This window comes from Tauraco erythrolophus, chromosome 30, assembly GCF_009769465.1.
Source record: "Tauraco erythrolophus isolate bTauEry1 chromosome 30, bTauEry1.pri, whole genome shotgun sequence".
Lineage (NCBI taxonomy): Eukaryota > Metazoa > Chordata > Aves > Musophagiformes > Musophagidae > Tauraco > Tauraco erythrolophus.
In genome coordinates, this window is record NC_141494.1 from 133,920 (window position 1) to 160,075 (window position 26,156).

The 26,156-nt window shown below is 62.7% G+C and overlaps 1 protein-coding gene across 6 annotated transcripts; it reads right to left on the bottom strand.

Moving 5' to 3' along the window:
* Positions 1-1,946: 1,946 nt before the first annotated feature.
* On the bottom strand, positions 1,947-24,494 carry SNX27 (sorting nexin 27). 6 transcript variants are annotated; one of them, XM_086628291.1, is made up of 13 exons: positions 24,211-24,494; positions 16,141-16,372; positions 13,549-13,741; positions 12,065-12,129; positions 11,193-11,297; positions 9,972-10,050; positions 9,666-9,829; positions 9,211-9,300; positions 6,987-7,136; positions 6,571-6,699; positions 6,272-6,331; positions 4,926-4,977; positions 1,947-2,027 (listed from the first exon to the last, which is right to left on the bottom strand). In XM_086628291.1, exons 1-13 carry the CDS (start codon positions 24,492-24,494, stop codon positions 1,969-1,971), a joined length of 1,662 nt encoding a protein of 553 aa, XP_086484417.1. In that variant the 3' UTR covers positions 1,947-1,968. The 6 variants fall into 6 exon arrangements, with proteins under 6 accessions (XP_086484417.1, XP_086484416.1, XP_086484418.1 ...); XM_086628290.1 differs by having other exon boundaries at positions 1,947-2,018; positions 4,917-4,977; XM_086628292.1 differs by lacking the exon at positions 4,926-4,977 and having other exon boundaries at positions 1,947-2,016.
* Between the last annotated feature and the right edge of the window lie 1,662 nt (positions 24,495-26,156).

A 26,156-nucleotide genomic window follows, 5' to 3' on the forward strand; every position in this document is an offset into this window, starting at 1 on the left:
TGAAAAAAAAAACCAAAAAAAAAGCTCAAACGAGATTCTGAAGCATCATAACCCCCCCCTCACCCCCCCAGGGGTACCGGGTGGGGGGAGCGGGGCAGCCCCGGTGCCCGCGGGGACGGCGCAGGGTCACAGTTCCCAGCGGTTTCATCAATAAATCAATTTATTTAAAAGAATATGTTACAATTAATTACACTGAGCGACTTTTCCAAACCACCGGCATGGTGAGAGCCGGGGGGGGGGGGAACGGGGGGGCTTTTTTTTTTCATTTTCTCCTTTTTTTTGCAGCGTTTTGTGTTTTTTTTTCCTCCACGTTTCTGACTCACCAGTAAAACCCCACCAGATCCCGCAGCGAAAAACCAGTTAGTGTTTTCTCTCCCATTAATCAGAGGCTGCGGATGGCAGCGAGGTCGGGGCCGGGGGGGGACACGGACACACGGACACACGGACACACGGACACACTCCGGCGTTTCACTGGCGCCGTCCCGAACAGGATTACGGCCGAGACCGGCCGCTCTCGTGCCGCTGATGACGGATGGAGGCTGGGGGGGGGTCCCCGCATCTCTCCCACCCCCCCCGGGGCCACCATCCGCTCAGGGCTCCCGAGGACACCGGCCCCGGGGAGGGGGAGAGCCACGGCCGCGCTCCAATCCAATTAGCGCGGCGCGGGATTAATTAATTCCCTGCTCTCCGCCTTCGCCGGCCGCAAAAGCCGCCCAAGAGCCGCGGGAGCCGGAGGGTCCCCCCGCGCCGGCCGGGAATGCCGCCCCCAGCCCCGCGGAGGGTGGGAATACGGGTGACGGCGTCTCCCCCTGCCGGGGTTTTAATCCGTGTTTTCCTTCATCGCCCCAAGGAGCGCCGGAGCGGGAGTGGAGATGGGTGACGCTGGCGGAGGGCTCCCACTGGGAATCCACTGGGGACCCACTGGGAACCCGCCGAGCCCCCTCCGTTGGCTGCATCCGGCCCCATCCTCGCCGTGTGGCTTCTCCCAGTCTGACAAAGGGCGGATAAGCCCCTTCCCAAAATATGCTGGAAAGGGGAAATCCCCACGTGGAGCCTTTTCCACTCCATCCTGCACCCACGGTGCCAGGGGTGCCGCGCGTGCCGGACGCTCGCCGGGGCTCTGCTCCCCGCTCCGTGTTTTGTTCCCTGTGGCGGGAAGCAGCAGGAGCAGCATCTCCCGAAGATCCCGGCCCCCCACCCCGAACCCAGGGCGATGGGATGGGGAGGGGGAACGGACACGAACCGCCCTGGAGCACCGCGGCTGGGGGGGGGAAACCGCCCCAAATTCCCTCCAACGCCGGAACGCAGCTTTTTCGACCTTATTTCTCCCCCTCGGCACGGCCGGAGCGCCCAGCGGAGCCCTCGCCGAAGCGGCCGCGTTTGGGAAGCGCTTCCCCACGTCCCGGGAAAAGGCAGAGGGCTCGGACCACCGTGCAGCCTCGCGGTGCCGGCGCGACGGGATGGATCGTGGCGCTGCCGGAGCCCAGCCTCCATCCCGGAACCGACCCGACCCCCCCGGAAAAAAAAAAGGAAGCCGCGAGCTCGTAAAGCGCAGAGATGTTTCACCACAGAATGTTGCTGCTTTTTTCCCTTTTTTCTGGTTCTGGCACCGCTCTGGGAGTTTGAAGGGAATGTGGATCCGTGGAGACGTGCCCGGTGTGGGGGGTGCGGAGCTCCCGGGGGGGTCGGACGGTACAAACGCACGTCTGCGCGGTGCAAACGGGCGGCGTTCCGAGTTCCAGGTGTAAAAAACAACGGGATGGTCCGTGCTCCGGAGCGGGACCGGGGGGAAGAAAGAGCCACGAGACCCTGGGGGCTCCTGTGCCGCCCCCGCACTCCGTCGGGCTCCGCAAACACGACCTTCACAACCGGCATTATTATTAATAATATTTAGTTTAAGGGCTTTAATACAATAACAGAATTTTAAGTGTTAATTGGGGGGGGGGTCCGCTCCTGCGTGACGAGGGGCTAAGTGGCCGCGTCCCTCTGCTGTGACCTGACCATCTGGAAGATGTTCTGGAAAAGAAGAAAAAAAGGATGTTAACGGCACGACGGCGCTGGGTCCGACCCCCCCGCGGGGGGGTCCGCCTGTGCCCCCCCCCCAGCCCGGGGACAGCCAGGACCCCTCCTGGTCCCACCGCTGACGCCGCGCGAAGCCGGGGGCTGCCCTCCCGGCTGCTCCATGACGCTTCCACCCAGCCAGGACCGGAGCGGTGCCAGTGGATGCCGGAATGCCGCGGGGATGTGCCACGCAGGATGCCCGTTGTGCTCAGGGTGGGGGGCACCCCCCGAGCAGGGGGCAGCAGCACGAGCTGCAGGTTCGGACACACCAGGGACCCCCCCCACCCCCCGGCTGGGGGTGTGCTGCTCCGGAGAGCCGCGACGCTTGCTGGGAGCCCTTGATCCGGCGCATCCCGGCGCCTCTCCGGCAGTAAGGAATCCTCGGCGGGCGAGGAGGTAAATAACGCGGGAAAGCGGCTCGGACTGACGGCTGACGCTGGCGCAGGAGATGGAAGGAGGGCAGGAAGGAGGGCAGGAGCAGCCCCGGGAATCAGAGGGATCCCCCCAGGAAGCGCCGCTCCCCCCCGGCTCCCCTCCCTCCCGAAAAGGGCCGGAGGCTGCAAATAACCCAGATTACGCTCCGGGAGTCAAACCGTGCCCAGCGGCAGCTCAGCTCCGGCGAAAGGAGGACGGAGCCATTTCCTCACGTTCCCTCTGCTCCAGTTTGGTCACGGGGGTCCCCGGTGCCCACCCTGCGCCGCATGGCACCGTCTCCATCCACCAGTTCACCTACGAGGTTCCAGCCACCCCGACGTCCCCAACGGGACCTTGTCACTGCGCCAAGCCGGAGCCATCCTCCACGGAGCTGGGCTCTCCTCCCGGGAAGGGCCACCACTGGACCACCGTGTCCCCTCCGCACGTGGCCGGGACCATGAGGGTCTGGCGGAGAGACGACGGATCGGTGAAGCCTCAATCCTGCTCTTCCTGCGCCTGCCCAGCGGGTCGGGAGCAAGTCAGTGTGCAGAGCACCAAACACATCCGTGAAGTATCCGCCAAATTCCATCGGTCGCTTTATTTTACGCCAGGGAGGGAAAACTACCAAGTGGCTGGTTGGCACTACTCCTGATCCGCAAACGACCTTCCTCCCCAAACGCTGGCGGTGGGAGTGGCAGCAACAGGAGTGTTCGGGGGCCGCGCCGTGCCCCCAGGCGGGTTTTGGGGTGGTGGGGGCTGTGGCGCTGATCCACGGAGCACAGCCCGGGGCGATCCCACTGGGAGCTGCAGCCAAGGGAAATCGCGCAGACGCGTATAAACAGAACGGGAGAAAAATCCATTTCCCCGGCAGGGAAGCGATGGGATGTTCAGTGCTGAGGAACAACCGATGTAAGAGGGAAGGAGAAGCAATTCCGCCGGACTCCACTTCCAGATCCCTTCTCGCGGCCGCAGGAAGAGACGTCACGGGCTGCGGGAAGAGGCGACGCTCAGCGAGTCGCCCCTCGAGCAGCCGCCCCGGCAGGAAGCGGAACCGAGCGCGGTGCCAGCCGGGCTCTCCCGCTCCGGCTCCACGAGGCCGTTGAATTCCCAGAGCCACGGCACGAGCGGATCCCTCTCGGCGCCTCCCGGCTTTGCAGAGACACGGAACGCTCGCTTCTCGGTTCACAACGGCGCGACGCGGCGACACCCGCACGCCGCCTTTGCCGGATCTTCCTCGAACGTGCCCCACGCGGCGCGCTTGGCGTTTCGGGAGCAGAGGGTTCACCCCGGCGCGCTGGCGGGGAGCGTTATCGCGCCCGATCTGCTCCGCAGAGGAAGCCCCGCGCGGGGCGGGCGGCTCCCACGCCCCCGCGGCTCCCGGCTCCCTCCGGAACGGGTGGCACATCCCACACCGTCTGCTCCGGGTTTCTGCTCAGCCAGACAGGGGCTCTCGCCCGCTTTGATGTCCGACGCTTCCCAGGCACTGCGACACGACTCCCTCCCGCCGCGGAGCAGCGCCCAGCAGCGCCGCGGGGGTGAGCGGCTTTCGGCCTCACGCCGCACCACTGCGCTTTCCCTCCTCGAGTTCAACATCCCGCAGCTGCTTCCGACGTCTGAGCAAAGAAGTCAAAGTTGGAAGGGGGAGCACGGCAAAGCGCTGGCTCCGCGGGGCAGAGCGGCACTGGAGCATTCCCGCCGAGGATGGCGCGGAGTTGTCAGGAGAGGCCGCGGCTCCTGGCACACACCATCACGTGTGGCATCCCAGTGTGGGGTGACTCGGCAAGGCACTGGGATAAAAGCCCACAAGGGGACATCCTAGACAAGCAGGTGACGGATGCTTCCCGCTGCATCCGATGGAATCTGAAGTGTTTGGCTGCAAACCCCGGGCAGGCTGGAGACGACACGGCCGGGCAGAGGGCAGGAGGGGCAGAGGGCACCTTCCGCGGTGCTGCAGCAGACGGTTTTTGCTCCCTGACGTCAGAGCGGCACCGCGAACGGCGTTTGTCATCCCGACGGATCTTTGCTCCACCGCCGCGGAAAAACAGAAGGGAAAAGCCACTTGTCGGTCCCGCCGGCAGCTGCCGGGACGGAGCCTTCGGGCCCTCAAAGAGGCGCAGAGCCAAAGCGTCCGTCCCCTTTCCAGCTGTGCCCTTTCCCTCTCCGCCGGGGCACAGAAGGGAGCCACGGCTCCGGCTGGCACAATCCAGGAGCCGGCCGATCCGGGAGCAAGCGTTTCCACTGTCAGGAAAAGGCCTTTAAGCACAACGCCGTGTCCATCCCGCGGGCAGCGGCCATCGGGGGCTTCACTTGACAGGTCCCCTCCAAGGAGAAGCCGCTCGGAAAGGACACCGTCCCGCGCTACCGGGAACGGGAGTGGAGGAGCAGGAGACATTCCGTGGCCACGGAGCGGCCGGCCGGGCTCAGAGAGCGGATGCTGTTTGTTTCCAGCCCCATTCCTTTGCTGCAGCTCCCGTTACCTCTGGCTGCTGCTTCCTCCTCCACCTTTATACGGGAAAAAAATGTAAAAAGGGTAAAAATAAAAAAAGCAGAGCCGGGGGGAACAGAAGGAGACTCCAACAGCGGGCGTTGGAGCAGCTGGGAGGACATGAGGACAGGGTTCGGGGTGCTCCACAGATGCTGGACACAGGGAGCTACAGAGGAGCTGGGATTCAGCGGATAAGCCACGGAGACTTTGATCCTGGGAGGGAGAGAGGTGCCACCGTCACCCCCAGCTGGGACACAATCCCAGAGCCGAGTTCCTCGGCTCCGCACATGGTGCACGGGGATTGTCCGGAGCTTTACGTCGCCGGACTGCGCCGTCACACGCCATCGAGCCTCTCGCTCTCCCTCCTACAAGGCTCAGGGCCGGGACAAAGCGGGTCCGGGCTCCTGGGGGGCTGCAGGGCAGATCCTCCTGGATCATCATTCCAAGACTCGCTGCGTTCGAGCCGTTTGTAGGTACCCGAAATCCATCGGCCGGCGGACACGGCCATCGGCGGAGCGAGGACGGCTGATGCCAACAGCACCGACCATGGCAAGGGCGACGGGAGGATCCGAGCTCCAGCGGCGGCTCCTCTCCAACCCCGCGAAGGAGAGCGACGTCTCCAGGACAGCGCAGACACGGGACGGCGATTCGGGAGCGACGCAGGGGCAGGGCGAGCCCCGGGCCGAGCACGCTGCGGCTTTTCCAGCCGCTCTCGGCCTCCTCCCGCAAGCGGAGCTGACGGGAGCCGTCCCCGGGGACGGCAGCTGTGGGGCAGCCCCACGGAGGAGCAGCAGACGGACGCGAGGCGATAAAATGTCTCCCTCGAGCGGGAGGAGAGGACGGGGAAGGGCGGCAGCGGGGACGGAGAGGGCCGGGGGGGCTGGCTCCCGCCTCTCCCACCCGGGGCTCAGCGCCGGCTCCAAGCGCAGCCGGGAGTCGGGAATTCTCTCTGTACTTCGCCGCAGCTTTTCGACAGAGGCTCTCGCCACCTTCTCTGAATAATTCAGCAACCTGCAGAATCTCTCCGGAGATGGAGGACGGACGTTTTGCCGTTTGCATTCGACAGGAGATGCCGGAGAGCGACCGGCTGCAGTCGCGCCGCCCGGGAACTGGTTATCCGGGTCAGTCGCACCTGCACGAGGCTTTCCCAGCACCGGCAGCTCCTCGCTCCAGCTACAACGCCAAACGCCCTCCGCCTACAGAGCCCAGGTCTCCGGGAGCCCATCGGTCTATCCCCACACCGCCCGGAGACCCGGCATCACCACTCGGAGACCCGGCATCACCGCTCCGAGCGCAGCGACGGGTTCTTACCTCCTTCCTCCACTTGAGCTCGCAGAAAACCCGCTCGAAGCACTCGTGCATGTAGTTGAACTGCAAGGAGAGAGGAGGGATGGGATGTCTGGGAGCAGCCAGAGGGAGCGAGCCCGAGCCCGGCTCTGCCCGCCCGGCCGCGCTCCCCGGGCTGCGGGCTCCTCCTGGTGGCCACCAGCCCCTGGATCTCTTCCAGCCCCAAAAGCTGGAGCACAGGGTGCTCCTCCAGCTTCTAGGAGGAAAACAAGCAGGCTCTGGGCTTTTCCTTAAGAAATCCACAAAGAACTGTGGGTACTTACATAGGGGGTGAAGATTTTAACCCATCGGGGTTTCTTCTCTCCTCGTATGTATTCGAAACAAAACGCCATTCCCTCTTCGTCCGTGTCCCACCGCTGCATTTCGTCCCATTCGAACGCTATTACCTGGTCCTGAGGGCAGACGAAGCCCCCGTGAGCCCGGCAGACCGCCAGGAACGGGCGGTTTAAAAGCGACGCCACGCGACGGGGGTGCCAGGATTCCTCGGACAATCTGCCCGCGGAGACGGGCACGAGCCGAGGAAGCGGCAGCGGAAACGCACGCCAGCGCCCACGGAGCAGCCTGATAAACCCCTGCGCACCCAACCGCGGCCCAAATCCCTTCGGAGGCAGCAGTCCCGACCCCCGGAGCGCCGGGACAGGGCACTGGTGCCGAGGTGGACCCGGGAGAAGCCGCTTACCTCCAGCTGGCCCTCCTCGGTGCAGGCGTGGAGTTTAAAGTGCTTGATGCTGATGGCGGTGATGACATGGCCCTTCCGCCGCGAGTCGCAGGAGCAGTGCGGGAAGATGATCTCGTTGTAACCCTCGCACGTCCGTAACATGTTTAAATACTGCGGGGAGAAAGCCGCGGGCGTTGGCTCGCTCGGACAGTGCTGGGGGCTGTAGGAGAGGTCTGGGGTTCTCTAGGATGGGTCTGGGGGCTGTAGGAGGGGTCCGGGGTGTTTGCAATGGGTGTTGGGGGATCTGGGGGTATCTAGGGTGGGTCTGGGGATCTCTAGGATGGGTCTGGAAGCTCTAGGAGTGGTCTGGGGGCTCTAGGATAGGCCTGGGGGGTGTAGAATGGGTCTGGGGGAATCTTTGGGTCTCTAGGATGGGTCTGGGGGCTGTAGGAGGGCTCTGGGGGTTTCTCTCGGTGTTGTTTTAAACCAGGGAGCCCGCGTCCTCCCGCTTCCCGCACCACCTTCCGCCTCCTCGGAAATCCCCGGCTTTGCCCCAGCCCAGCACGGCTGGATCCCCACCAAAGGGAGCCCAAGGCCCCGAGGCAGCGGGGCTGTGCTGGGGGAAGGAAGGAGACCCCTCCCGCTGCACAATTCCCGTCGCCGCAACGTGGATCCGTCCAGGCGCAGAGCTCCTTGCAGCTCCAACGCCAGGAGCCCTTTCCAGGAGCCCGACCGGTGCGACCGTGCTCCCCCGGCAGGGGTACGGATCGGAGCAAACGGTGGAGGCAGCCCCGGGAGCGAAAGCACCGCTCTCGCTGGAGCCGCCGTCCCGACGGCCACGGGCTGAGGATGAGCCCGGAAAGAGGGGCTGTGGGGCAGACGAGGATCCGGGTTCCCCAGATCCTTTGATGCCAACGCTACAACTGATGAAAAGGTCCGAAGAGGAGGTATTTTGGCTATTTCTTTCTTTCCAAGTGTAGCTCAGGCCAAGCAGGACTGGGAGGGCAACAGAGAAGTGCTGGGAGCTCGGAGTCCCGGCTTGGGACGTGGGAGAAGCCAGGAGCTTCTCCAGGGGCTGGTGCCCCAGCGCCCCGCAGCCCCTCCGTGCACCAGAAAGGTTTACGCGGGGCAGAACCGTGACAGAGTCCAGAGGGACTTTTTAACCATGGAATGAGCCACCTCCAGACTGGAGGAAGGGGCCAAATTCTCAAGTGGGCTCCGGGCAGGACCCTCACCAACACGGGGGGAGGCAGAGGATGAAGCATTTTGACTTCACAGGCTCTTTGGGACACGGGCACCTTCTGGATCTCCTGCCAGGCCAGGGCCCTGCTGCACCTGGGGTGTGTGTGCACACACATATAGATACACTGGGATAGAACAGGTATAGAACATATATACGCTGGGATATTCCATTTCCAAAGGTTCAGATCTTCCTTTGGCCAGGAGCAAGCCAGTGATGGGAGCAGAAACACGAGAGCCGTGAGGACCCACAGGAGGACGCGTCTATTTACTGATCCTTATCATGGGTTAATAATTCACCTTCTTGGCTCAGCGTTTCAGGTGACCCTTCCAGGGCCCACCCCGAGGCAGTTCCCAGCAGGGACCCCCGAGAGCTGCTGCAGCCCGACAGGATGCCAGGAGGGGCCCAACCAAGCCCGGATGAGCTGGAGCAGAGGATCCCAGGGCCGTGGCTCAGGGAAGGGGCAGCCCACCTGCAACCCACGAAGTTATTTCCAAGTCACGTTCTGCTGCTGTTTGATCTCCGAGCCAGGCTCGTGTCTGGCAGATGAGCCCAGGGCACCCACTTCGCTCCCCCAGTCCCTGCCCGGCTCACCGAGTCACACCGGCGTTCCTGCGTGTGCACACCCTGCCAACCCCTCGTGCGCTGAGCGCACACCCCACGGCCCTCCACGGCTACTACGGCTTTCCAAGAAAGATGTGTTTTCCAAGGCTGTAGATGTGTTTTCCAAGGCTGTAGATGTGTTTTCCAAGGCTGTGTGGGTAGAACCATAGAACGGTTTGGGCTGGAAGGGACCTCAAAGATCACCTATAGTCAAACCCCCTGCCATGGGCAGGGACACCTCCCACTAGATCAGGTTGCTCCAAGCCTCATCCAACCTGGCCTTGGGCACTGCCAGGGATGGGGCAGCCACAGCTTCTCCGGGCAGCCTGTTCCATATTCTCCTCTGCAGGCACAGCGTTGCCGACAGGAGGGAAAGCAAAGAGGACAGGCAGGATAACTCACCATGACCATCTTCCTCTGCTCACACAGCTTCTGTAACTGGTAGGACTTCTCCTCTGCTTTGATGTAGCCTTTCTTGACATCATCAACAGCCTGAACAGAAAAAGGGAAAGGAAACCCAGGAGGTCAGGCTGGAGGATCTCTGCTGAGTCACGGCGCTTTGCCTTCCCTGGCTGGCCCCAGGGCTGTTTGAGCAGCCGCCCAAATCCCCAGCCCCAGAAGCGACCGGAGGGGTGGCCAGGCTCAGCGGGGCGGTTCTTCGCACTCGCCAACTCCTGCCGTGAGCCTCTGACTGCCTTGGGGAGCCTACAGACACCCAGGTGTCTAGGAGGACTTCAGAAGTTGTCCACTTCTGAGCTGGTCATCCTAGACTGGCTTTACACAGCGGTGTCCAGGGCAGTTCTGGGAGCCCGGGTTGCCGTACCTCCAGTGAAAAGTGACAGCTCTCGGGCACCTACCTGATGGAAGAAGTAGGTGACTGCCAGGTCGTTGTCATTGAGAAGAATCTCCTCCTCTGTAGTGAAGAGCCATTTTCGGATGGTCAGGCACGTTCCCGGCACCGCCGAGGTGTAGTTCTGCACGTAGAGTTTGTGGGGGAATTCGTTGGGCGCCAGTTTGCGCACTGGAAGAAGCGCAGGACACGGAGGTAAGATCACAGCCCCGCGCAGCGCCAGCAGCATCACCCGTGACCACAGCCCGGCTGCCGTACCACCCACCACCGGCCCCCACGGCACGGTGGGGACCACAGGGACGAAGGGACTTACCGAAGGAGTGGTTGATCACTTCGAACAAGGCGAAGTAGTTTGCAGTAATACTGTCCATTCCCACCTTGGCAGCCACGGCCTACGGAGCAACCCAACGGGAAAAGGGGTGAGCGGAACAGGAGCCGGCAGCTGCCCGTCCTGCGCCGTACAGCGCATTCCCAAGTATTAGTGTTAGTCACCACGGAAAACCTGGATTTTACCCTTCCAATAAAACCAGATGTTTTCTTAAGTGAGGGCTTGGACTCTCCTGCTTCCACCTCCCCGGGAGCTGCTCTGGATTTTAAGCACCATCGCGGCTGACCATCAGGTCGTCTTTCCTTCCGACGCCTCCGGCTTCGGTCCCTACCAGGAGAGGAGCGCGTGCCTCCCCTCGGAGCCTCCTCCGACCCTTCGCTCCTGCCCGCCAGTGCCACAGCTGAACTCGCAGACCTCGGCGGAGGCGACGTGGAATTCAACAGGCTGTGCCCCCAACGCAGGGACTCCACCGTGTGGATCCCACTGGCCGGACTCTGCCGTGCGGATCCCACTGCCTGGACTCCACCACGTGGATCTCGCTGGCTGGACTCTGACAGGTGGATCCCACTGGCCGGACTCCGCCGTGCGGATCCGGAGCTCCCGAGCACCTGCTCTTTTGCAAAACCCCCAGGCTCCCTCGCTCACAGCGACATTTTTAGCTCCCCTTTCAAAATGGGTCTCCCCTGCATCACCTTATTCCTCCTAACTCATGGACAGCTTCCGCTTTTCCTCCTGCAGCGCTGGCTGGAGCCTGTTGGACTTACTTTTCCACTTAAAGCACTCGCAGCCCTGTCCTCCGCCCAGGGGGTCCCCAAAAGGCTCCTTATCCCTAACATCCCACTCGCCATCCTGCCAGTGGGACTCGTGTGTTGGCCGCAGCTCGTGGATCCGACCCCTCCACGCCGCAGGCACCGCGAGCCGCGCCGCACAACCCGTCCGGCGCTCGGAGCCACCCGCCAGCCTTAAGATGCCATCGGTGAAAATCAATTCGGCGACGACTCTGCCCTTGCAGCCCAGCCTGCGGCACAAACGCTGCTCCAGCGGGGCGTAAGGCCAGAGCTCTCCAGCGGCCCTGTCCCCTCCGCTGCGGCAACGCGGTGGCGCCGGTGCCCAGCGAGGGGAGCGGGGAGCAGGAGCCCACGGGGTCTCGGCTAACGTCCGAACGACGTTCGGCTTCCAGTCGAGGCGAACAGAGCCGCGGCTCACCTGGTACACCTGGTCCGTAGTGCTGTTCTTTTTGACCCTGACTGTCACCGTGGTTATGTCCGGCAACGCCACCCGCAGCTCCACGTCCGAGACGCCGTTGTAATTCTGACGGAGGGAAGAAGAGAGGGCGGAAATGAGCATCACACGCAGCGAGCCCCGAGCTCTACTTGCTGCCTGGCGCTTGCTAATTAAAACAATCACATCTAACGACGGCTGCGCTGCAGCCTCCGGAGCCCCATTCCAGTGCGCACCACGGAAAGCCTGAAAGATGGAAGACGTGAGCAATTCCGAGACGGGAAGCTGAGCAAACCGCTCCCGACCACGACGGGGTAGGATGTTCCATTCACAGGTTTGCCGGTGAAGTGTGGGAGAAAGCTCTGGGACATGGCAACCTCACGCACCATGGAAAGGTTGGAAAAAGAACAACAGTCCAAGGGCAAACAGCAACTCAAATGATGGGAGAAGTCAAACAGACCGGGATTTGTCCGGCCAAAGGCTGATGAATATGGACAGCTCACAAACACAGAGGGTACCGGGACTGCCACCGGCACAGAAACCTGCAGGAAAGTTAGTGAATTCCATTTTTTTTTTTTTTTTTTTGCTGGGTCTTCCCTTGTGGGAGAGCCAGGGCATGCAACGGGCCCTCGTGGCCGGTCCTGCGCAGCGTGAGCCTCCGAGAGCGGCATGGAGGCTGCTTGTAGCAGCAAACCGTAGCCTTGAATTTTTGGCACGTTTTCCCACCCACCCAACCGAGCGAGGCTTTGGCAGGGAGGGAGCGTCTCCGCTCTCTGATCCGGTGCTACCAAGCGCTCCCGGCCTCCGTAAGAGCGAAGGTGGCGGCGGAGCTGCAGCGCCGTCGCCCGCGTGCCTACCTCGTCCGACTCCGACAGGAACTCCTGCATGATGTCGCTCTCCCCGATGACGCGTATCGAACACACTGCGGGACAGAGAGCGCAGGTTAGGGGGTGCCTGGGGGTCAGGGAGCCCTCCCCGACCCGGAGCGGCCCAAAGGCGACGTGGAAATAACAACTGGCTGTTCCGCCAGCGCCGAACGACGGTGGTATCTCCAGCCAGGAAAAAAAAGCCTTCTCGAAGCAAGTGCTTTCCGGGCTGTACCGGGTGTCCTGGCACGAAGACGGATCCAGCCCGAACGCCCGACGACAGCCCGCGACAAGCGGTGCTGAATAACTCACCCAGACATTCCCCGCGGGACAAAGCCAGGCCCCAGGCACGCGGCCAACGGCAGGACCGGACTACACTTAAAAGCGGGCAAGAGTTTAATAAACAGTACACTTTTGCCGCTGAAAAACCAAAAAGTTATTCCAGACTGAAACTATTGGGGAATTTAGGCCAAATTCATCAAATAATTTGGACCTGAGCTGTTATCACGTTGCCTCCAAGACGCAGCCTCTCTGCCCCGTGCTCCAGCTGGCCGGTGAACGAGGATGAGGATGAAGGAGCTGGGCAAGGCAGGGCTGAGGGAGCAGTGGGATGGGGAAAACCCGACCCACGGCCGTCCTACGGGAAGAGGAGGCTTCACTCCCAGGCGCTGGGAAAGGGAAGAGGCCGTCAACTCACGGAAACCAATCGAGCTGCTTCCAGGCAACGAAGCCAACAACCCAGCCTCGCAGGGACGGGGGGCCACGGCTCCCCGAATTGTTCAAGGCCAGGTTGGACGAGGCCCTGAGCAACCTGATCTAGTTGGAGATATCCCTGTTCCTTGCAGGGGGGTTGGACTAGATGACCTTTGAAGGTCCCTTCCAGCCCTGACCATTCTATGATTCTATGAATCCCACCTGCAACGCGCGGGCTCGGATCCTTTCGCCAGGCACTCCGATACGGAGCGGATTTGCACCCGCTCTCCCCCCATCCGAACTCGACCCAAAGGAAACTCCTGCTGCAGGCGTTACGGTTCCCATCAAAAAAGACCGAAGCGCTCAGCCGCGAGCCAGCTCTGGTCACCACTGCCTGAGCCGAGCTCCGCTGATGGGAACGGCCTCGAACACGACTTCCTCCCTGCTCCAAAGCTTCCCTCCTCTTCCTCGTCCCCATGCTCCCTCATCTCGAGGGAGGGAGCAACACGACGCTATAAAGAAAAGCTCGTTGCGCGTTAAAACACTAATTTGTTGTTGGAAGCATGCTGCCAGCCGGGAACGCGCGCGGCGCTGAGCCCTGGCACGTCCGAGCTCCCTCTCACCACCGCAGCCGTAAAATCCGACCCAGCCACGAACGAGCTTGTTCCCCTCATGGGTAAACGGATCCCCCGTCACATTTCGGCCCACCCGCGGGAGGATGGACCCTGAGGACTGGCTTCCCCGTGTGCGCGGTGGGCGGCGCGCGGCTCCCGGCTCGGTACCTTTCTCCAGGTACTCCTCCAGCCCTCGCCGCCGCGCGTCCAGCTGCTGCTCCGACAAAGAGAACGGCCACTTGCCCGGGAGACGCGGAAAAGTGAAGTTGGCAAATTCCCGTTTCAGGTTCTGGTGTAGGATGGCAAACTCCCGGTACCGCTTCGAGCAGAGCTGGCGGCCCGCCATGTACACGTTGTAGACCTGCGGGGAGGAGAAGAGGCTCACTGGGGTGAGGAAAGCTTTCCAAACCCAAACTGGCACAGCTCTGCCTGCCCGGACCCACTGGGAGCACCAGACTACGTCAGGAAGGTTTGAGCTAATGAGAAACTGGTACGAAGAGTTAAATACGCCACTGCTCATCCCTGGAGCTGGGGGGTGTCCCAACTACTACCCCCATCCAACAGCAGCAGGATCAGCGCGAGTTCAAGGCACCTTTCTATCCCAAAAGGAGAAGAAAACCACCCAAACCTTCTACCAAAGGCCCCGAGCCCTGAGGCAGCCATCACGGCGTCCACCTGGATCACATCCCGCACACAGGAGGGTCCCTGAGACGCACCAAGGCACCACCAGCTGGATGCCACGGCAATACCGCGCTGGCTGCATCGGTTGTTTTCGGCAGCCAGAGCCTCATCACCTTCCAGACGCGCTCGACGCTACGGCTGAATTTCCAGCTCGTTGCAGAACTGAGCCTCAGAGCTCTGGATTCGGGTTCACGGCTCCTTTCCCCGAGACACCGGGACATCCCAAACCGAGCAGGAGGTTCGGTTTGTGTCGGGACACAGCCCCGACCGCAGGGCAGATCCCAGGGGAGAGGCAGCCTGAGATCATTTAGGAACACCCCACGCCAGCCGGTGTTTTTGCCATGCCGTGCGCTCTCCCAGTTTCATTCCAGGCACTGTTAAGGAAACAGGACTCTGGTCCCAAACAGGGGAAACCCGGAGCAGAGTTATGGTCGCGGGACGTTTCTCGGCACCGCGCTGCTTTTCAGGGAATTCCCTTCCCATTCATTAACCATCCACCTCCATTTCCAAAGCCGGCCTGCTCGGTCCCGCAGGCGCGTTACGCGAGCTCGTCTCGGCGCTGCCGACGTGCCGCCGGCGATAAGGAGGAACCGAACACCGGCACCACCTTCACCGGCTTCCCGCGAGGACAGGGATGCGGCGGAGCGGAGCAGGCTCACGCTTTTTTCACGTCGCACAAGCCACGCAACGTTCTTCCTGGAGGAGGGGAGCGTCGCCCTCCACCGTCCTCCCGGAGCCGAAGGGTGGGCACAGCGGGAGTTCAGCACAGGGCACGCACCCAGAGCGGCCTCAGCAGCGCTTGGAAGCCTCAGAACCCAACCTGCTCTCCAGGTGAGGGCTCGGAGCCGCCCTGGCTCACTTGCCCTCCACGTACCTGTCCGACAACCTTCACAAGGGGTGGGTGTCCAGCAAAATGGCAGCTTTTTCCTTAAAAAGCAGCACGTGGTCAGCCCTTCCAGCATCACCTTGGGAGAAGGTGCCAGGATGGGGCTAGAACAGCAGTGGCTACTGTCAGCCCAGTCAAGAGGCTCCCTCTGACCTCCCCAGAACCTTTGGTTCCGAGGAGCATTCCCTGTTCCCTGGAACGGCCGCCCTGTTCCCCGGAACGGCCGCCCTGTTCCCCGGTGCTGGAAGAACGCAGGCAGCACACGGAGCGGAGGGAAACGATCCGGAGGCGGGTAGGACAATGAGCAGCTCTCTGCAGGGGGAAGAATGACCGTCCTTGTGGGCAGGCGTCTGTCTCCACCAGTCGCCGACCGAAACGCGGAGCCGCGGGCTCGGCTGACCCCTCGCCACGCCGGCAGCGAGGCGCGCGGTGCTGGGGACGGGGCGATGGAGATGAGGTCGCCCGAGATGGCAAGCTGAGCATCTGCGACACTTCGCAGCCAGGCAAGGACGCAGGAGAGCTGAGGTCAAGCACTCCAAACGTTGCAAGAAGCAGCAGTTCTGCAGCCGAGCGTCTTTGCCCAACCCCTTGTGGGTCCCTCTCCAAACATTTCCCTGCCTGCCACAGCCAGCCCGCCCTGGAGAGCCAGAATCAACCTTAAACCTCAGAGGACGCACCCCTGGCAGGTAATTACGTGACAGATCACATTATCCAGGAAAAAGACTGCCAGTCTCCCCAGTAAATGCAACAAAAGAGGCAGGGAACCCAAAGGAAAAGAGACGTTTTACAGTTATTTCCCCATAAAGGGAAAAGAAATTCCAGAGATGGGAAGCTACGCATCAAGACATCTGCTCCCTTTGCTTTTACAGCCCCGGCAGACGTCCTCCGCGCTGGGTGTAGAACAGGAGATACAAACAGGAAAGCTCACGCCAACAAAAGAGCAACTTCCTGCTTGATCTTCACACGGGACCGAGCTATTCCGGGCACATCAATAAAAAACTATCCCAGCGCATGGGAATAGCTGCAAAAAAATAACTGAGCACAGCGAGGGCGAAGACGGGCATGCCTAAACCAGACCGTGTCAAAACCAGTCCACAACAAACCAGTGTGCCTCCATCCTGCAGAGAGCCTTGCTACCGATGGTCACAGAGAACCCGGAACATCCCGAAAACCCCGTCCAGGCCGATACTAACCACGAACTTCTCGCCGTTCTGCTCCACGTGCTTGTAGGTGGGGATGGAGATGGGCACAGCCTGTTTCTCCGTGTAGTCGTAGAAGGACTGGCCCAGAGAGTCATCGCCGGGATCCAGATTATCCGCCTCGTGGGGAGGCACGGACAGCACCGTCAGGATCAGCTCCTTCTCTCCCGCGCGGATCAGGTCCACCACTTGCTTGTGCGTCGCTCCTTCAACGTTCACCCCGTTCCTGCGGAAGAGAGAGCGGAACAGCCGTGAGCACGGCGGGGCGACCGCGGAGCCTCCGAGCGACGCCAGGGCCAGCCCGGGCACCCGTCACGTATCTGCTCCCCTTGACAGTCCCTCCAGCCTCAACTGCGCCGGCTGCTCCAGCTCCACCCCGGTCTAAACGCGGCTCGTTTTTCCCACCGCCGATTTCTCGGGTTATTAGTTACTGAATTATGTTTAACGACTTCGGACACGACTAAAACTCCTTTAAGGCTCAGGGATCCCCTTGAACACTTACAACAAGTTTTGCGGCTTTGAGCGTCTCTCATCGGCACGACACGGCACGTTCCTCCACCTTTTCCCGTCAGCCGAAGGCAAACACAGGGAGACCACGGAATTGGGGAAGGAAACACGAGGAGTAACACACACCGCCCTGCGAGGGCAAAGCCCATCTCCTGATCCTCTACAGCTCCAAAACGTGCGCGAGCTTCCCCGAACCCGAACTGAAGCTTCCCGGTGAACAAGGAGGGGGAAGCGCGCGAGCGGGCTCCGAGAGCAGAGGTGAGCGATTTCGGAACCCGGCGCTCCCAGCCGCCAAGTCCCAGCGCCACGAGCACGCCCGCTGCGGTGCAGCACGAAGGAGACGCGCCGTCGCTTCCGCTCCTTCCGGGCAAACTGCTCTGCCGTGCCCCGAACAGCCCGGCTGCATTTCCACTTCCTAAATCAATCCAACCTGATCCCAAGGGCTCGTCCCAACTACGCCCCGAGCCCTCCAAGAGCCCCATGAAAGCTCTGAAGAGCTGGGACATACCCAAGCCACCTCTGGGCATTCCTGATGTTCCTGCTCTCCCTCCGAGCTCAGAAAACCATCGCTTGGCTCTTGCTCTGCCCAGAAGATACAGCCCGCACCTCGGCCAGCTTGGAAAGGCGCTGGACCTACGACTTGATTCCAAAGCCAAGAGAGCTGTTGGCTTCTCTTCCAAATCTGGAGAAGGACAAGGCTGTTTCTCCTCCCGGTAAGAGCTAAACTTAGCAGCGAGTCTCCACAAACTCGCAGTCATCACAGGCATCTCTGCAAAGAGTTCGGTATCCGAAACATTCCCTGTATAAACAGGAACAGGCAGAGCTTCACCCACCGCATCCCCACCAGCCGGCCCAGCCGCGCTCTCGCAAGGCTGCTGGAGAGCCCGTGGATCGTCGGAAACGGCGGCTCCCTGTTCACCGCTGCTTCCCCAGCAGCTGCTCGGGACGAGCCTGGATCAAACCACCCATGGAGTTTCTCACCGCTGTCGAAGCGACACCGGCAACGATGCCACAACCCCGATTTGTCTTCGTTCCCACCCAGGAATTTCTCCACCAGAGAACCCAACGTCGCCCTTAATCTGTGCCGTGGCTACGGCCGTCACCCGGGCGCTTCCGAGGAGCGCACGAGGACAGCAGCCTGGGCTTTCACGTGCAGGGAGGGAAAGGGCTCTCCAATACTCCCTCTGGCAACCAGCTATTCCTGCCCAGAGCCTGGGAACAGGCCGCCATCTCCGCGCCACCAAAGAGGTAGTGCTGGTCACAGAACCACCCCAGCTCGCCCGGATCAACCGCGGGATTTAGCTTTCCATCCGCGGCTCCCAGAGCAAAGACAGCAGCTCTTACCACCTCACATCCATCATTTTTTTCAAACCCGGCGCTCGCCCGTCGGGGCTCGCCTGGTGCCGGCAGGGAAAGCCAAGCTCCGGGAATTACAGAAGATCCTCAGCCTGCGGTTCGGCAAAAAATACACGCCGGGGGGCAGAGCAGACTGGCGTTTGTTCGGCATAAAGGATTTAAAAGCCTCTTGGAAACGGAGTTTCCAAAGCACGAGGCCAAAGACAGTGAGCAGCGGCCGCGGGCTGGCAGGACACGAGCCGCTGAAGCCCCCCCGGCTCGCTCCCCACCAGCGCGGTGCAGAAAACATCCCACTCGTCAGCTGCGTCTGGGAAACGCCCGTCGGCGAGTGTTTTCGGCAAGAACAGGAACCGCTGGCGAACACCGGAGACCATGAGGACGAAGCACGCGTTCGACAGAGCCAAACTCCCCACCGCGCCGGTGCTACGAGCAAGAGCCCCGAGCCGCGGAGAAGAACGTTTCACTTCTCCCATCCGTACGCCCAGTGACTCATTTTCTGCGAAGGCTTCTTAAAATTTCCCAACTCTGTCCGTCAAAGCGACGACGAGGAAATTCACGGCACGGAAGGCTGCAGCTTGCCGGCGATGAGGAGCACGGCCTGCCTCTGTGCTCCGCTCAGGCCGAGCGCCAAGCCAGCCGGCAAACCCGAGGGAAAACCCCCCGGAACTCCTCAAGTCGTCGTTAAGGCTTTGCTTTTCAGCAGAGGAGCAGCGCCAGCCGCCCGGTGCCACCGGCGGGGCACGTGCACTAACGCAATCCCAGTGACCTTTCCCATTTCTCTTACACGGGAGGGCCCAGAAGGCGGGTGGGGGAATTTCCATCGGCACAGACGCCTCTCCCGACGTTCTCAGGACGTTTCGACGCGCATCGCTCCGGCAGACAGCGCGACTGCCGCTCGCCCGCCCCGCTCCGACCGCGGCGATTCCCTGCGAGTTAACGCTGCTGAAACACCCGGGGAGAAGACAAACAACTGGAACACGTCGGAAGGTTAAAAACTAAACTCTGCTGGAAAGCAAACAAGCGCTGACTCAACAGGCGGGAAGCTGTTAGTCCTGCTCAAAAAGGAACGACGTTTTGGACCCTTGGGAAACCAAACCTGGGTCAAATCCACTCTGGAGACTCGGGAGCTGTGAACTGCGCTCAGCGCCCGCGCCAGGGCAGCAGACACGAGCCGGGTCACGGCCTCCTCGGCTCTCCCCTCCCTGAACCACCAGCAAAGCCAGGCCGGGCAGAGCCGAGCCGGGCAGGGCTGCTGGACCACGCGTCCCGCGCCAGCACGGAGCTGGACTTTAAGCGTGACCTTTCTGACCACCATCGAAGCAACGATTCTTATCTGCTCCTCTTGCAGCCCCGGATTCTCCCCCGGCTCACTCCAAGCTGCTGACGACCCAGTTCAAGCCTGTGCCAGCGGCTTTGGTTTCCCAGCCGCGCGTTCTCGCCGAGCTCTGAGCGGCGTCGACGAGCCCCCGAGGACTCTGCGGACCACACGCTGAAAACCACCGTCACGAGATGCTCCTCCAGAGACGTTGGTGAAGAGTTTGTGCTCCAGCTCTCCAACACACCATCCCAGTCCAACAGCAGCCCGGAGACCGGGCGCTCCCGAGGCCTCTCCACAACGTTTCGGTCTGCAAGTTGTGTTCTGCCAGCACAGGTTTGAAGCGCAGTAAAAGGAAACTCTCCTCCTGCCTTACATGTCCTCTGCCGCTGCTTCGCCAGCGTTCAGCCCGGAGAGTAGGGAAGGGAAGCGATGGGTACAAAAAAAAGGCACCGCGACGTGCCGCGCACCAACGCCTGGCACATCCTCAGCAGCTCTTCCCCGTCAGGAGCCGTTTCCACCGAGCCCACGGGGACTGACCCATTTGCTTCGTTATCCCGAGCCGAACAAAGCAGGAACAGAGAGCGCAGGCGGCGGAAACGCGTCTAAATTTCTCCAGCTTCAGTGGCCGCACGCGTTCCCAGGCGCAGAGTCGGACACACCGCAGAGGTGTTCGGCCAGGGGAGACAAAACGGCTCCGCTCACGAGGCCTCTTCTCCTACCGCTGCTGTTGTCTCTCCAGAAAGAAAAGATTCATTTGCAGTTTCTCACTCCAACAGCCAGCGCCAGCTCCGAGCGCAGCCGGAAAGGCGCAATCAGGAGACTCCAATTATTCCCACTTCTCATCCACTGCCGTAACCAGGCGGACTCACTCCCCACCTCCAGCGCTTCAGCAGCCCCGCTCGCACGAGCGAGCGCAACGGAACGCTCCGAAAACGGCCACGGGAATGTGGGGACGGAGCCCGGCAAGGTCGGGGTGAATTCGGGAACGTGGCGGGCAGACGGCGTGTTTCGGAGGTGGGAGGAGGACAGACATCCCTCGGCAGGACACGCAGCCACCGCCTCCCTTCCACAGACTGTTCCGGATGTTTCCAAAGCGGAACCGGCTTCTTCTGTCCCAAGTCACTCTATGAAATCAGACGTTGGACCGAGAGGAGACAAAGAGCTTCATCTCCCGAGGGAAGCGCCTCTTACCCCAGCCCCAGGCACGAGTCTCTGCCCACGAGGGGCAGGAAGAAGCCGTCTCCGGCGGGGGTTATTCCATCAGGACCCGTACCGAGGGTACGACACCTTCCCTCGAAGCAGCCGGTGCTGCGACTGTTTCTCTGACGCGGGAATGAGGGATGGAGACCGATTCTCCGGTCCGCCGGCGTGCGGCCCCCCCCCTGCCCTCGCAATCCCACTTACATGGGACCGCTTTTCCGTCGCACGTCCTTCAGCGACACTGGCAGCAAACCCCTCTGTATCCGTTCGATATTTCCGAGCGAGCTTCCTTGCAAACGGAGCCGACGCTAGTGAGATGTTCCTCCATGTCAAGATTAGTTATGATCGTCGTTCCGGGTGATAATCAGGAGCTAAATTAGCTTCCATTGTCTGGCTCCAATGCCCTCGACACCCACAAACACGACCAGCTAAGAAGATTAGCGAGCATGCCGTAGCTATGTTGCAAAACCAGCCTTCGGAAGCGGGAGCCCTGAGCTAGATGCCGGATACGGGAGCGCGACGCAGCGAAGGACGGCAAGAGAGGACTTTGCAGGGGGCGCAGGAGCCTGAACAACCCTGCGGACAACACCCAAAACATCCCTGAATTTCAGAGGGCAACTGGGAAGCAGGTTGTGCTCCATGGCGCAGGGGAAAAACCACGTTCCCGTTACCGCGGTCAGAGCCCTTGGCTGCACCGGGATGGGAGGTCTCTGGGTCTTCCAGTGGAAGAATCTCATCTCTCAGGCTCCAGATCCAAAAAAACCTCTCTCCCAGGCTGGTTTGCTCGGAGTTGGAAACAAAGCCTCACTCGGAAACAAACAGCCAGTTCAGAAAACACCGGACCCGCACGTGCTCTCGGCACCCGGACACGGCACGAGAGCAGCCAGCAGCTCCCGCCGGAGCCCCGCCGCCCGGCTTCGCCCCAGCTCACCACGACCGCTGTGCCCGCCGCGGGTCCCCGCGGGCAGACGGCCCGGGCGGTGGCACCGCCGTGCCGGGGAGGCGGCAGCCGCAGCGGATGGGCCCCCCGTGCCGCCCGGGGAACCCCACCCCCACCATTGTGCGCAGGGTGCTGCCGTGGCAGGGAAGGGAAACGGGAGCTATTTTTGGAGTCTTGTTTTACTGTTTTCTCCTCCGACTCACAGCCGGGCGAAGATTCACTCGCAGGAGCCGGAGTTTAATGGGAATTAGCGTCCTCCTGGTGGAGCGTGGGGTGCTCACGCCGCCGAAACGTGGCCGGCATCGCGTTGTGTTTTTCGGGCTGATTTCCGCGGCCGGGTTGGCAAAAGCAGAAGCCGATACTGGAAGAGGGCGAGAGCCAAGCTGGCAGCGCGACAAGAAGATACACGAGCAAATGAAAAGCCGCTTCTCCTGGGAGCTGAGCAGCGGCGGATAAAGCAGGAGGAAACCCCCCTCCCTCCAGCCGCAGTCGCTCCCTGCCCCGCAGAGGGGGAAGCCGGGGGGTCCGGAGAGCCTCAAGCAAATGCCCCCCACCCGTGCCCCCTCACCCACCATCGTTATCTGCCGGCCTTAATTCCTTCAAGCGCCGCTGCGCGGTTTGGCAGCGGACTAAAGGTCGGTTCCTCACCTCACGCCAGTGGAGACGCCGGAGACCGAACCCCGATTCCGGCACCGGCCTCAAAACCCACCTCTGGTTTCAAACGCGGCATTTTAAGCGTCTCCCCACCGCGGCACGAGGGAGAATTCCGGCTCGGCACCCCGCGACGCGGCTCCCCTCGGTCACTAAGCGCTGTTCTCTCAAGCGGATCCTCCGGGTGCAGAATCCACCCCCGAACGGTTCTTCTGCACGGAAAAACCAAAGCGTCAAGCGTTTGGGTCACGCGGAGAAAGGCAGATCCCACCAGCAAGCTCTCGGCAGGGCACGGCCGGCACTAGCCACGGGCTAGCCAGAACAGGTCTCCGCCGGGCCCAGACACACGCTGCTGTGCTTCCCACCCTGCAGCGTGCAAAGGCTGGCAGCCAAGCATTCCCGCTGCTACGAAATCCCGGTAATTAATAAGTAATTGGACTTAACCACCTCGGCACGAAGCACAAACACGTAAGGATGAGGCGGCGCCGCACGGCTCGGCGCGGGCAGCACCAGCCCCAGGAACCACACGACAACGGGAACACGCGAAGGAAAACACACCTCGACAGGCCGAGGCTTCGGAGCGCCCTCGGAGAGATTTATCCGGTGCCAGTCCCAAACACGGCTCAAAGTTTAAGGATTTGGGGGGGGAAAATCAGTTCCAACACATTCCCTGGAAAGATGATTCCAGGCTCACGCCACAATTCCCACTGTTGAAGAACAGCGGCCGCACAGCGCTGGACACCCCGAGGTCCCAGTGACCGAGAGGAAGAAACACAGAGCGGCCGGACCCATCCCAGCGCGTTCCCATCTCTGCTGCCTAAACGGAGCAGCCGGACCCATCCCAGCGCGTTCCCATCTCTGCTGCCTTCCGCAAAGCCGCGCAGCTGGGGGGTGGTGGGAAGGCCACCAGCTCCAGAGAGCACCCGTCTTGTCCCAGAGGTGCCCCCACCCACCCCAGGGGGGTCTCCATGCTGAAGACCGAGGGTCTCACTGGCCGGAGGAGGGTCCGCACCCTCGCGCACCTCATCCCAGCCCGAGGGAGGGGGCACCCGGGAGCTCCCCCAGTCCAGGACCAGTCTCTGCCAGCCGTCCCCATCCCCCTGCTCTTCCCCTCTCTGCAGACTTCCTCAGGGCGAGCTCCCCCTTCCTCCCACATCTCCAACCTACTTCCCCTCCCTGCCGGGGATCTCTCCCGGGAACAGCTCTTCTCCAGGAGCCCAGTGCCTCCCCAGGCAGATTCCCCACCGCGGCCACCCCCTTCCTGCAGCCCCCTCCCGGCCGGGCACGCAGATCCGTGGACGTGGCACCTATGGATATTTCTGCACCTCGGGAGCCCTTCCCGCTCCTGCCGGCTCCGCAGCCCAAGGGACGACGCCAGAAGAGAGGTGGGGGGAGAATCCCCCCGGGAACGAGCTGGTGAGGGGGACCCCGGACAGATTGCTCCCGAGGCTGTGACCCCCAGTCCCTCCACACCCCCGTCACGAAGGGACGAGCGGCTGAAGGGGATGGGGATGTGCCCTCCCCCCCCAGAGGGGTCCCCCACCCCCGCGGGGGGGCCGACACCGGCACACGGCTCCCGTTACGAGGGGTGCCCCAAAACGGGAGGACGGTCCCGCGCTGAGGGGGGGGTCCTTGGGGACGAAGGGCTGCGCAGCCCCCCCACTGTGGGTCCCCAAAGCCCCCCCGAGGGGGGTGTCAGCCCCTCCCCGCACCCCTCAGGGAGAGCCCAGAGCGGCCCCTCCCCAGGGGCCCCCGAAGCATCTGTGCGGCCCAACATGGCTCCTCAGAGCAGCCCCCCGAGACCCCCCCGTGAGCGGGGACCAAACCGGCCCCCCCGGCCCCGCTGAGGTCCGATCACCCCCATACTCCCCACGTCCCAGCGAGGGGACGCCACCCCAGCCCCCTCAGGACCCCCCCAGCCCCCCGAGGCTCAGCCCCTCCTCGGGGACCCCCCCAGCCCCCGGCCGGGCTCAGGGGCCCCCCCCAGCCCCCCCCGGGGCTCAGCCCCTCCTCAGGGCCACCCCCAGACGCCCCCCCCCGACCCCCCCCCCCGGGGCCGGGCGGGTCGGGGCGGCGGCCCCCCCGTACTCACACCTCCAGGATGCGGTCCCCCTTGCGCACCCCGGCGCGGTCGGCCGCCCCGCCGCCCAGCACGGCGCTGACGTGCTGCAGCGGCGCGTACAGCTCGCCGTTGATGCTCCGCAGCTGCCCGCCCTCGCTCACTTGGCCGCGCACGTTGAAGCCGTAACCGGACTCGGACTTGACGATGCGGACGACGCGGGGGCCGCCCGGCCCCGCCGGCGCCCCCTCCCCGCCGCCGTTCCGCTGCGGCGCCGCCGCCGAGCGCGGCAGCCCGTCGCCCTCCTCGTCCGCCATCTTGGGCGAGCAGCGCCCGCCCGGCGCGTCACGCGCGCGGCCACCGTAGGGCGCCGCCCACCGCGCTCCGCGAGGGGCACGACGGGAAATGCAGTCCCGCCCAACACCGCCCGCCGCGGGGGGACGCTGGGAAATGTAGTCCGGCGCGGCGCGAGCGAGGCCTCGTGGGCGCTGCAGGGCCCCGGCGGCGTCACTGCCGTGACGTCACTGCCGTGACGTCACACAGCCGCGTAAGGTGGCAGGGAGGCCTTACCCAGGGCCAGGCCATGGTGCCCACAGGCCTCGCGGCACCGCGGCCGCCATGGGGGCGGGTGGCACAGGTCGCTGTGCAGAGCGGGAGCACCAGGGTGGCACCAAAACGCCTCAGGGGGCACCAGGGCGGCACCGAAATGCCACAGGGAGCACCAGAGCAGCAGTGAAACGCCGTAGAGGGCACCAGGGTGGCACCAAAACGCCGTAGAGGGCACCCGGGCGGCACCGAAACGCCACAGGGAGCACCAGGGCAGCAGTGAAACGCCGTAGAGGGCACCCGGGTGGCACCAAAACACTGCAGGGGGCACCAGGGCGGCACCGAAACGCCACAGGGAGCACCAGGGCAGCAGTGAAACGCCGTAGAGGGCACCGGGGTGGCACCAAAACGCCGTAGAGGGCACCCAGGTGGCACCAAAACACTGCAGGGGGCACCAGGGCGGCACCGAAACGCCACAGGGAGCACCAGGGTGGCACCAAAACGCCACAGGGAGCACCAGGGCGGCAGCGAAACACCGCAGGGGGCACCAAAATGCTGCCAGGAGCACCAGGGTGGCACCAAAACACCGCCGGCTCGGGCACAGAGCCCGGCTGACCCCCCGTGAGAGGCCCGTGGAGCTGTGCCGTAGAGATGGCGGAGGTGGAGGAGAGGCACCTCTCAGCCCGCAGCAGCTACCGTCCCCCGGCACCGGGGACAGGCTGTGCGGAGAGGGCAGCGCGTGGCACCGCTTCGCTCCAGCCCGCCGCCGGCTGAGCCCCCGGCACTCAGCACCACAGGGGTCAGCGCTGACAGCGTTGGACACGGCCTCAGCTCGCTCCAGTGGAGCACAGGACGTTTGGCAAAGTTTGACACGCTGGCAAGGAGAAAAAATTAAAAAAAAAAGACAAAAGAAGGTGCCCACAGCCACCCGGAGAAGCGGGGAGCCGCGCTGGCACAGCCCGGAGCACCCAGCTCACCCCCAGCCCAGAACGTTCCACCCCTTCCCGTCTATTCAGTCGACTGCAGTCGGAGGAATCAAGGCACGTGTATTTTTCCATCGACACGGTCCGTACAAATGCCGACGACTTCCCTCGAGATGTGCCCGAGCTCCTTTCCCGAGCGCGGGCGCACACAGGACAGGTAACAAACTGGCAAGCCCGGAGGATGGTTGGTATTTTCCAGTTCAAACATGGGACAGGCAGTCCTCGCCTGTGCTCCCGGGGAGGCGGACAGCAGCCATCGTGCCTGTCGCCACATCGTTGGAAGACACCAATAATTTATTGAAATAAATACAGGTAACGAACCAAACAGCCTCTGGGTTTGGACACTACACGTACGCCGGGTACAATTCTCTACGCTCTCGGGAAAAGCACGGTGATACGCTGAGTTTCGGCCACGCCAGCCTTCGCCAAGTCCGGAGCAGCCGGATACGT